This window comes from Cucurbita moschata, unplaced genomic scaffold, assembly GCF_002738365.1.
Source record: "Cucurbita moschata cultivar Rifu unplaced genomic scaffold, Cmos_1.0 Cmo_Scf00033, whole genome shotgun sequence".
Taxonomy (NCBI): domain Eukaryota; kingdom Viridiplantae; phylum Streptophyta; class Magnoliopsida; order Cucurbitales; family Cucurbitaceae; genus Cucurbita; species Cucurbita moschata.
The window spans coordinates 744,751-757,350 of NW_019268549.1; the positions used below are offsets into that span (position 1 = coordinate 744,751).

Here is a 12,600-nt window from a genome sequence, read left to right on the forward strand (position 1 = left end):
ATGGGTGAGGGCATAATGTTGAAAACGTTGAACAGCTCAAATGTCGGCACTAAGATACTTTTTTGCTCTCTAGAAGAGAGTGAGACAGATAGAAGAACTAGTGAAATTCGGCCTTATATATGTCGAGGTCTGGGTTAACACAGAGTGACCAAGAATACTATTGTTGAATATGGAGCTAACCACAACTTCATGACGAAGACCAAAGAAAAACGATTAAACATCCTCTAGCATCGAGATATATGAAGAATGAAGGTCATCAATTTGGTAGCCCTACCTGTCTTAGGAATTGTAAAAAGAACTTTAATCAAGTTTGGGACTTAGACTACACAAACTAATTTTGTGTTTGTCAAGATGGATGACTTGGACCTCGTGTTAGGATGGATTTACAACTCGAACATAAAGTCATTCCCATGCCTCTAACGAAATACTTAGTGGTAACGGGGTCCAACCCCACAATCATTTAAACTAACACCGGTCAACCAGATGATGTCGATGCTACAGTTGAAAAGGGACCTTACCCACGATGAACCCACGCTCACTCCTATTGCCATGGTTGAAGAGGAGAGCTCGAGTGAGCTAACTCCACCAGAAACATGCCATCGTTAGATGAACACCACGACAGGTTTGACGATCATACTAAGTATTTATCCCAACCTAACGAGACAGATCACGGTATTGATTCTATATTGGGGACAAGATCGCCTATCACAAATATGTATCATACAACTCAACTCGTGCTAGCTGAATTTCACAAGGAGCTATATGACTCAGGTTCATCAGACCTATAAAGACTCTTGTTAGTGATCACCCAAATGATGGGGTGAGACCCCAAGCTAGCACTGTCACTGACGGAGGAGACAAAACACTAGAGTAACTCATGTTTACTCAGAAAGACCATTTGGATGGATGAAGAGAATAACTGGTTGGAAGCGTCGACCACTACAATTCCAAAATAGAGAAAGAATTTTGATCAAGCTAAGGTCAGATCAACTTCGATTTCAAAGCAACAAGAACCAACGAGTGGTGCAAGATTACTATGGATAGAGCGAATAATTACTCCCTTGAACGAGGACTAGCCCTGTTGTTCATGTTAGTAACTTGAAATGTTACTATCCAGACCAGAAAGACAAACCAGACACAAGAAAGTAATACCTCATGCCACGAAGAAGAATTCCACTGTGGAGAAAGTAAGAGAGATGTTGCTGTCATGCTTGTCCAGGCGTGTTGCCCATGGCCACAGACCTATTCTAAACCCATTTTAATTATTTTTACATGTAGTTAGGTTGTTACTATTCTTGCCATGTCAATACGGGGTGTATAACCGTTCACCAAAATTATGTATACGCCCGTTAGGACAAAAATGTATTAGATTTAAATGTAAATTGTTTCAATAATTTAATGTAATATAAAATTATGATAATATTCTCACATAATACCAAAGTTATTTAATTGAACGCATTTTATTTATAAATATCCTAAACAAAACTCATACTTTTATTAATTTAATACATTAGGTAATTCAAAAAATACAATAATAAATTACTTAATTAATAAAGGTATTTTCATCAAAGACTACTATAGGACTCTTCACTTTATGTTTGCCATCATCCCACACCAATGAAGCCGACGCAATGCTACTACTGATGCTTCCTTCAATTGTAAGCTCAAAGCTCAGCTCCTCCCCCAAGGCCTTGAATGAAAGAACAGAAGGATTTACGGTAATATTAAGCCCCGAAGGACCCGAAACTATGGCTTTATACGTCGAATTCGCCGACCCGACATTTGTGACCCTTCTTCTATAAACTTGGCTGATTGAGGTTGAGATAGATGTGGAAAGAGCAAATGAAGGATAGTTTAGATCGAAAACTAGGTCGATATCGCCTCGAGAACACGAGCTATTATCTCCAGAAACTTGCTGGACCAACTTGGTGCTGTAACCTTGACCACAAAGGAACCTTACGTAGTCGATCTCAGTGGCGTTGTAGATCAGTCCGGGATTCACTGCGCTTAAAGGGTTTATGTGGCCTGAACCATATGCGAATTCTGCATCTGGGTTGAGGTCAGCTCTCATGGGAAATGCTGCATTCGTAAATTCATTGGGTTAGTAATCTATAGCCTAAATTAATCGCGTTAATAATCTATAGAAATTGTTAAAATGAGTGCATGCTTAGAGATATCCATTTGTCCTGCAGGACCAATCTCGAACGAAGAGGAAAATCTCCATTTAAATGGGGGAGAGAGTTGAGGAAATATTTTTACCCGTTAGCTAAACGGGGCCGAGGGTAGTGATTATATTCTCCATCCCCGAACTCGCTCCCAAACCCCGCTTAAATCCTTATCGTAGGGTTGGGGAGGAGAACGAATATTTTACAAGGGTATGGAAACCTGTTCCCTAGCAAACGCGTAATTGGGAAGCCCATAAAAGAAAGCTCAAAAAAACCTTGAGGGAAAACCAGAGGGAAAAGCTCAAAAATGACAATAACCAGGTGAATACAGGTTCTCTACCTTTGAAAGATGCGTTTTAATGTTTTGAGGGGAAGTCTAAAGAAGACAATATTTGCTAGTGATGGGCTTGGGTCATTACAAATAGTATCAGAGTTAGACACCGGACTATGTGCCAATGAGCAAGCTCTTCCCTGAAAGGGGTAGACAAGAGGCGGTGTGTGAGTAAGGATGTCGGGCCTCAAAGAAGGGTAGATTTGACTGGGTCTCACATCGATTGGAGAAAGAACGAGCAAGAAGGTTCTTCCCCGAAAGGGGTAGGTAGACACAAGGGGGTGTGCAATCAAGACGCTGGCCCAAAAGGAGGGTGGATTTAGAGAGATCCCACATAGATCAGAGAAAGAACGAGTGCGCACAAATAAATAGAAAATTTTGTAGGAACGTGAAATGAAATAAGAGGCGAAAATGGGAACATGAAAAGCTTCCCCATCTCACTCCGTAGACATCTCTATACAAGCTAGCTACGAGTTAAGTATTGGTGTTAATACCTGTTGTCATAAGTGCGGATTTGAGAGCAGCGGGAGACCAAGAAGGGTGGAACGTCTTAACATAAGCAGCAACAGCGGTAGCATGTGGGCAAGACATTGAAGTCCCTGAAATGATATTAAAAAGGAGTTGTCTGGTATCTTCCTCAGCTCCTGAGGGTGGGCCTATAGGGCTCCATGCGGCTAGAATTTCAACACCTGGACCACTCAAATCTGGCTGCAATGCCACAACAGACAACTCAATAATACTAATAATAATCAAGATTAGAGAGTGATTAAGTTTGTGAATGTTTGCTGAATCACCACACCTCAATGGGGGTGAGAGTTCTCTTATTTATAATTATTTTCAGAATACAGAAATATGGTAAATTACAAATATTATGGAAATAGTAATAAAAGGAAAGAATAATAAATGAATGCAATATATTTGCCTTTAATAAGAGGGCAAATATGGTAACCCGTAATGTAAGGCAAATATCTAGATATTTGCCTTATAGTGACGGTCAACTATCCTTAACACCCCCCCGCAAGCTGAGCGTCGGATTTGAACGAACGTAAAGCTTGGATCTGAAAAATTCAAAGAGAGGTCGAGAAATACTCTTTGTGAAGATGTCAGCAACTTGGAGATGAGAGGGTACATATTGTGTGCGAAGTTTGCCAGCGATAACAAGTTCTCGAAGGAAATGATAATCTAGTTCAACATGTTTGGCCCGCTTGTGAGAAACGGGATTAGAGCTCAAAAAAATAGCACTTTTGTTGTCACATAAGAGTAAGGGCTGCTTTGAAATAGGGACCTTGAGGTCATGCAAAAGATGCGTAACCCAAAGAAGTTCAGCAGCGGTTGTGGCAAGAGCACGATACTCAGATTCACAGCTGGAGCGTGAGACAGTAGGTTGCTTTTTGGCACTCCAAGAAACCAGATTGTTACCAAGATAAATAGAATAGCCGGATGTAGAACGACGAGTATCGGGACAACCAGCCCAGTCAGCATCCGAATAAGCGACTAGCGTACTAGGAACATTGGATGGACGAAAGGTAAGACCAAAGTGGAGTGTTCCTTTGACATAGCGAAGAATACGTTTGACAGCAAGAAAGTGATCTGCAGTAGGGGCATGCAAGAATTGACTGACAGAATTGACAGCATAGGCAATATCTGGACGCGTAATAGTCAAGTACTGAAGGGCGCCAACAAGAGATCTGTAGAGAGTAGGATCAGAGAAAGGAGAACCATCAGCAGTCAAGTGTTGAGAAACAACCATAGGAGTGTGAACTGGTTTGCTATCGAGCAACTGAGCACGAGTAAGAATATCTCGAGCATATTTTAACTGACTAATAAAGAGACCATCAGGAGTGGGTGAAGCTTCAAGACCAAGAAAGTAACTGAGAGAACCCAAATCTTTGGTAGCAAACTCAGAATGAAGCTTGCGAGTAAAGCTGTCAATAAGAGATGAGTTGTTGCCGGTAACAATAATGTCATCAACATAAAGAAGCAAATAGATAATGTTAGATTGCTGATGAAAGACAAAAAGGGACGTGTCAGCGCGACTGCAAGAAAACCCAAGTGTGAGAAGAAATGAGCTAAAACGCTGAAACCAAGCACGAGGAGCTTGCTTTAAACCATAGAGGGCTTTCTTTAATAGACAAACATGAGTGGGAAATCGAGGATCAATATACCCAGGAGGTTGTTCCATATGAACACGTTCAATAAGAGTTCCATTGAGAAAAGCATTCTTGACATCAAGTTGTCGAAGAGGCCATTTATTTGTGACTGCAATAGAAAGCACAACACGGACAGTGGTAGCTTTGACAACCGGACTGAAAGTGTCAGTGTAGTCAAGACCAGGAACCTGAGTATAACCTTTGGCAACAAGACGAGCCTTGAAACGCTCGACAGATCCATCAGGCAAATATTTAATACGAAACACCCATTTAGAGCCCACGATGTTGGTGTTAGCAGGGCGAGGAACCAAAGTCCAAGTATCATTTTGTTGTAATGCTTGAATTTCTTCATCCATGGCAGCCACCCAAGCAGGATTCTTAGCCGCAGATTTGAATCCTTTTGGCTCAGTGGATGCAAGAAGAGCAGAAAGAAGTCCAGATGAGCCCAAAATACCAAGATTTGCTGGATGACGAGTCTTGAATATACCAGCTTTGGCTCGTGTGATCATAGGATGAGTGCCCAAAGAAGAGAAATCAACAGGAGGTTCAATAGAGGTCGAATTAGAAGTCGAAGGTGGCAAAGTGGAACCTGCAAGAGAAGTATCAACCTGCACAGACTCATCTACAAGGTCAGAACAAATATCACACGGGGATGAACTGGATCGAGGAGTTTGCGGTGATGAAGTGGTAGGGGGGGATGAATCAATATGATGAAAATGTGGTTCTAAGAAATTTGAAATAGGAATAGAGGAAAGAGGTTGGGTCTGGGAGCTAGGGATAGCAGGAAAGTGGGTTTCATCAAATTGAGCATGACAGGTGATATATAGCTTAGTGGTGGCCGGATCAAGACAGCGAAACCCTTTATGAGCAGGACTATAACCCAAAAAAATACAAGGAATGCTGCGGGGAGAAAGCTTGTTAGGCATATAATCACGCAAATAAGGATAAACACGACAACCAAAGGGATGAAAATTGTCATAATGTGGAGTGTAGCCATAAAGGAGTTCAAAGGGTGACTTACCTCCAAGAAGTGGAGTAGGCAACCGGTTGATAATATAAGCTGCAGTGCTGAAGGCGTCAACCCAAAAACGAGAAGAAAGATGAGAGTGAAAGAGAAGGGCCAAGCCAGTCTCAGTCACATGACGATGTTTTCTCTCAGCACGACCATTTTGAGCAGGTGTATATGGACAAGAGAGTTGATGGTGGATGCCAGAATTACGTAAATGAGTTTTGAAACAAGTATTAGTAAATTCGGTACCACCATCACTTTGAAATACCTTGATACGAGAAGAATATTGATTTTCCACAAATTTTTGAAATTGAAGAAAAATATCAAAAAAATCAGATTTAAATTTTAAAGGGTAAAACCAAGTGAATCGAGAATAATCATCAATAAAAATAACATAATAAAGGAAACCCGAATTTGATTTGACGGGAGAAGGACCCCAAAGATCACAATGAATAAGATCTAACACATGAGACGACCTACGTTCATTGCGGGAATAAGGCAATCGATGACTTTTTGCAAGCTGACAGGTATTACATAATGATGGAGAAGGCAATAAAGACGTAAGAGAAAGATGACCTTTTCTATTTAAAAAAGAAATAACAGAATGATTCACATGACCTAGACGAGCATGCCATAAATCATATGAAGCACGTAAAGATTTGTTTCTAAGGGCTGAAATAAAAGCAGAGTTGCCGCGCTCCAGCACATATAGCCCTCCATCTCTTTTACCGGTTGCCACCACCCTTCCTGTTTGACGATTCTGGATAGTAATAAGATTATTAGTAAATGTAACGGAGAGAGGAAAATCAGACGTTAATTTACTTATGGAAAGAAGATTTTTAGTGAGGTGAGGGACAACCAAGACATCTAACAAGTGAATATTTGGAACAGGTGAAAGAGTACCGGTGTGGGTAATGGGTAGGGAAGCACCGTTTCCTACAATCACAGAGTCCTTACCCGTGTAATTTTTAGACTGATCCAAAATAGATGGGTCGGCAGTCATATGGGCCGAAGCTCCAGTGTCCAGAAACCAATCAGCAGTATCGGGTCCAGCAATAGAACATGACGTGTTAAAGGCTTCAGCAAGGTGAGCATGAGAAGAATCAGGTCGAACATACCGTTGGTTGCAGCGGTCAGCATAATGGCCCTCTTTGCGGCATATTTGGCAGTGAGGTGGTCGACGACCTTGACTTGAGTGGGTTCGTCCTCGATTAGAAGAGTTATTTTTGTGAGAATAAGAACGACCTCGCTGGTTGGTAAAGGAAGCAGGGTGGCTTCCATGGGTGCGACCACGATTAGTGACTGTGAATGCTGTAGGAGTGGAGTTAGAGGACTCAAGGGAGAGCTGAAACAACTCAAAACTTTCAGCTTTAGAGACTAAATCTGCAAAACAGGGGATAGAGGTAAGAGCCATCTGAGCAGTAGAAAAAGCTGAAAATTCGGTGCCGAGTCCACGAAGGAACCAGTGCACTTTATCAATGTCCTCGACCGGTCTGCCAATGGCATGAAGTTGGTCACAAATTTTTTTGAAGGCACGGGCATACTCAGCAACAGGTTTGGTGCCACGTTTCATCAACTGCAAGTCATCCTTGAGTCTCAGTTCACGAGCTTTCGACTGATGGCTGAACGTAGTTTCCAACGCAAGCCAAACATCACGTGCAGTAGGGAGACCAACGACAACAGCCATGGCTTCCTCAGTGAGAGAGGAGAGCAGGAGACAGAGAAGTCGTTGATCGGCTGCTCTCCATGCCAAATATTTGGGGTTGAGTGTTGAAGAGGTTTCTGGTTCAAAGCGAGGTGGTGGAACCCTGGTTCCATCGACATAGCCCAGCATGTCTTGACTCTCAAGAAGAGGGAGAAGTTGGCTTTTCCAAAGAAGATAATTGGAGGAAGAAAGTTTGATGGTGATCATATGGATTAGAGTATTGAAAGGAAGAAGATGATAAGAAGATTCGGAAGCCATAGAGAAGAAAGGATCAGGGTTGTTAAACCGAAAGGGCTCTGATACCATGTGAATGTTTGCTGAATCACCACACCTCAATGGGGGTGAGAGTTCTCTTATTTATAATTATTTTCAGAATACAGAAATATGGTAAATTACAAATATTATGGAAATAGTAATAAAAGGAAAGAATAATAAATGAATGCAATATATTTGCCTTTAATAAGAGGGCAAATATGGTAACCCGTAATGTAAGGCAAATATCTAGATATTTGCCTTATAGTGACGGTCAACTATCCTTAACAAAGTTCATGATTATGAAGCTAATCACCTTCAGAATGTCTGGGGTTATTGGATTTGGACCTCTCGAAGAGAAGGATGCAACAAAAGGGGTTGCTTTATACTTCCCTTCAGTGCTTTTTAAAATAGTAGCCGTTGGAAGGCTGTAAATAATGATGTAATTAATTAGTGTTAAGTGATGGTAATTAGTGAGATTAAAAGTAAAAAAGATTGGATTAATTACCCAGTTAAATTGGCATAAGAAGAAATGAGAGCTCCTTCTTGTGTGCCAAGATGAGAGGCAGGCAAAGGGAAAGGGAATGTCAGATCCTTTGGATTTGTGTCTTGCATTATAATCCCAATGGCTCCTTCTAAAGATCCCAAATTTTTCGGTGACACGAAAAAATCACAAAGGACAATTTTACCCTTCACTGACTCCCTATCCACTGAGTTCGGCAAACAAAATCTATTTCACAAAAAAAAAAAACGTAACTTTTTCCTTCATGGTTAGAAAAATAGCAGCTAAATTCAACTCGAGCATAATTCAATTTTATTTCACAAAAAAAAAAAAAAAGTTCTTAAATTTATTGTGGTTATTAACTGTATTTCGAAAACAAAAACGGGTACCAAAACTAGGCTTGATTTTTGAAAAATGATAACAAAACAAGGAGTTTGTCACGAACAATATTAAGTTGTAGAATAATTAACGTTGATTAAAATTAATTCATCTGAGTTGATGATAAAATACACTGGATTCTCAGACATAAATTTCTCTTCTTTTTTTTTTCTTTTTGAAAAAAATTTAATAGAAAACAGGATGTTTATTAGTTTAATTTTCAACAAATTATCAAATTAATATTACATGTATATAGTACCTCGAGATAGATCCATTAAAACCACCAGTAATATTGGGAATATTTCCAGCATAAACCAATGGATATTGTGTTCCATTTAAATCAAAGGTATTGATTGTAACTCCCTGCAGCAAAAAAAAAAAAAAACATTAGGTCAATTCTATAAAATTTGATAATATATATATATATATATATATATATTCATTTTAAATGTGTTTTATTTGAATTAACACGTTTGGTAATGGTTTCTTTATTCTTATTTCTTATATTTTATATTTCTTTTTTTTTAATGAAAATTAATTTTTGAATTTTAATTTTTTTAATGTATGATATAGTTGAATTAGTATTTAATGGACTTACATTGAAGCTTCTTCCATCTCCGAGTTGAATTCCACTCAAATAACTTCTATTGGTAGTACTGGCAGCTACCGATAAAGACCAGGGAGAGAAGTTTCTAATAGTGAAAGATTGTGGACCATCGTTGCCAGCAGACATTGACGTAAGGATTCCTTTTTTCATTGCATGGAATGCTCCAATGGCCATAGAGTCATTAAAGTAATCTTTTGGCGTGTGTCCTCCAACCGAGAAAGAGATGATATCAACCCCATCAGCAATGGCATCGTCAAATGCAGCAAGAATATCAGCGTCAGAACAATCGTCAGACCAACATATTTTGTAGGAGGCGATTCGTGCTGATGGGACTCCTCCCCTTGCGGTGCCAGAGCCAAGACCAAGCATACTCGCTTGCCTGACCAACCCGCCGGCTACTGTTGATGCTGTATGTGTCCCATGGCCATTTGAATCTCTTGGACCTTGGATATCGTTTATGGGATATTGACCATTGGTACGATATGATCGAGCTCCAATGATTTTACTACATAGAAAATTCAATACCATGTTAGGTTTAACTTGGGGTCGTTTAAAATAGTTGCAGTAAAACATAAAGAAAATAGGTTACGATTTTGGATATCGTTTAAAACCCTTTGAGAAAAATTTATGTAATTGAACGTACTTGTTACAAGAGAAATTGAGTGAGGCTTCACAACTACCCTTCCACCTGGGTGGCGGAGGGCCATATCCTTCGTCGAGGAAACTAGGTGATTCTGGCCAAATCCCCGTGTCTAGTACTCCAACAATGATATCACTTTCCACTGATGGAACTCGACCAACTTGTTGAGACAGTCCCATGAAGTCCCATGATCTTGTCGTGTGGAGTTGTTTTTTTTCATTTGGAAAAACCGAGATTACACCCTTCATTTCTGAAATTAAAAAAAAGAAAAAGAAAAATTATAACTTTTTGGGGAGAGAATAAAAAATGTATATGTAGGGATATTTTCGAGAACATACCTGAAATTATTTTAACTTCGTCTTCGGTCAGCTTCACGACAAAGCCATTGAAACTTCTTTGATAGCTGTGGAGTAAAGAGTGTGGAGCGAAGCTACTGAAATAAAGTTTATTTTTATTTGTCAGTATATTTTTCGTTTTAAATTTTAACAAATGTCTAATAAATTCAGTATTAATCAAACGATAAAGATTTGATAGACACAAATATAAACGTTTACAGACAAGACTCGTAACTTAACCTAAACAATCACCTGCCGATGGTTTCTTGTAGCATTCTCACATGATGAGATCGAGTCGAAACTCGGTCTTTTGGATGACTTCCCATGTACACAATATACGTCTACAAATCGAAAAACGACATATTAGAAAAAAAAAACACAACGAAAATAGAGATTTAGAGACAAAATTAAAATTACCCTTTTATCATCATCTTCAGAATTTGAGCTGAAGAATAGTCGAGAAAGCCAAAAGGCGAGGAAGAGAAGCCTCGAAAGAGAAGACATTGATTGATATCGAGAATATTTGTTTTGATATTAAGGGTTGAAATGATATCGAAAGCTATTTATACACCACAGTTTGATTGAAATTTATGTGGAAAAAAAGAACACATTATTTGAAAATGTCAACAAAAACATTATTAATTTCCTCAAACTTGGTCTTCATAACGTGGTAGCGTACTAATCAACAATGTAGAAAACATATGGGAAATTTAAAATAATAATATAATGGAACAGACCTTTTCTCCTTTGGCTTGTATTAATTAATTCAATTTTTAATTATTGAATAAATAAGATATTAATTGATAATCGTATTAATTAAAATATCAAATTAATAATTATATCTATTTAAATCATTAATTTTAAAAAATGAAAAGTAGTTTTTACTTCTAGAATTTAGTTAAGAATTCAAGACGTTTTCATAAAAAAATACAATTTTCACACCCGAACACAAAAAACAAAAACATCTAAACGTAGTAATTTTCTTGTCTCTAGAAGATAATTACCATTTATTCAAAGTTATGGATTTTAATATTGTTATCGAATATTTTATTCAAACATCTAGCGGTTAAATTCATTAAATAAATGAAGCAAATAAATTTCTATATGTAATTTGTGTAGGTGTATTCTTTAAGATTTGCGACCCTAAAACGAAGCTCAAGTTCCAAACGATGAATACATATCAAAATGATACCGTTTTTATATTTTAGTTCCATACATAATGATATGGAAATCAACTCAAGGGAAAGTATGGAACGGATTACCTCGATGATCAAGATCAAGAGTAAAGAAAACTCGTGATTCAAATCATTCTACAAGAGGTTTGATCAATACCACTTGAATGACTCTGCGTGCAAGTTCTAAACACAAGAATTTGCAAAGAAAGTTTAGCTCTCAACAAATCTAAAATAAAAATTCTATTCTTAATTCCAAAATCTGAACTCTAATCAAATTAAAAAAAAAAAAAAAAAAAAAGCTCTATATAGCCTTTACAATCTTAACTTATGTGATACATAACTCCCAAATTGTAACGACCCTAAATTTCCACATAATCAGAGTCGCTACTAACGTCTCATACTCACCTATAATGCGGAAATAACTCTTACATGAACATAATTGATAACGTAAATTAAAAAAAAAAAAAACGTTTAAAACAACTTCTTCTCTGAAAAACACAGCCATGGTCTTACGTGTTTAAATATGAAATACTCAAATTTAGAGAAAACAAAAACAAATACAAAATAATTTAAAACAATGGAATGCAAAACAACCTATTCTAACTTAAGACTAGAAATTTAAATATGAGTCTACCCTATGCACGTGCCACAGTCTCTACTCGTGATGCCGCCGTCCTCCGTACAAGTGCACCTTGCCTTTACCTGAAAAATGAAGTGGCACACGGCCTGAGTATTTCAAAGAATACTCAGTAAGTGGCCCCACTATAGGGGGCCATGCAAATGCAAACACATGCAATCATGATTTAGGGACCTATCTCTAATCATCTTAGGGGTGGCCTCCAGTCTCGGAAAATTGGATGTGTAGTACTTCCCTACACACGACTCACACGTGCGAGTGTGAATCCCCAGGGCGCTCGCACACCCCCTGGACCCTCTGGTCAAGCTAATCTGTAGCGACGTCCGGAGGTCAGCGGAACCCCATAGTGTCATGCGCCTCATGAACACCCTCATCTGTGTGCTTTCGCACCTGTGCGCATTCGCGCTCATCATAAGGTGCGCGTCCGCACTCATCATCTCTAGGGAAAGTAGCCCTATGCTTATGAACATACAAAATGCATGAGGTCCCTCTAAATCCATCGTAATGTCTCTTCTGACACAACCCTCTAGTCTCATCTCTTTGTTACTCTAGGTAACGCATACTCGTGGATATTTATATTAATATCCTTTTCATGCTCTTAGGGTTGTGTCCTACGTCGATCTAACGACATGATGCAATATGGCACTCATCATCATCTAGCATGCTCAATATGGAAAACATCATCATATTAAGATAAAAATCATGCAATCATCA

General features: G+C 38.7%; 1 protein-coding gene across 1 annotated transcript; it reads right to left on the minus strand.

Annotated features, from left to right (window-relative positions):
* Positions 1-1,543: 1,543 nt before the first annotated feature.
* On the minus strand, positions 1,544-10,578 carry LOC111430231 (cucumisin-like). The gene is made up of 10 exons (XM_023066399.1): positions 10,492-10,578; positions 10,327-10,415; positions 10,078-10,172; positions 9,743-9,989; positions 9,091-9,604; positions 8,752-8,855; positions 8,121-8,342; positions 7,929-8,040; positions 2,991-3,204; positions 1,544-2,079 (listed from the first exon to the last, which is right to left on the minus strand). The coding sequence occupies exons 1-10, from the start codon at positions 10,576-10,578 to the stop codon at positions 1,544-1,546; spliced, it is 2,220 nt and encodes a 739-aa protein (XP_022922167.1).
* Between the last annotated feature and the right edge of the window lie 2,022 nt (positions 10,579-12,600).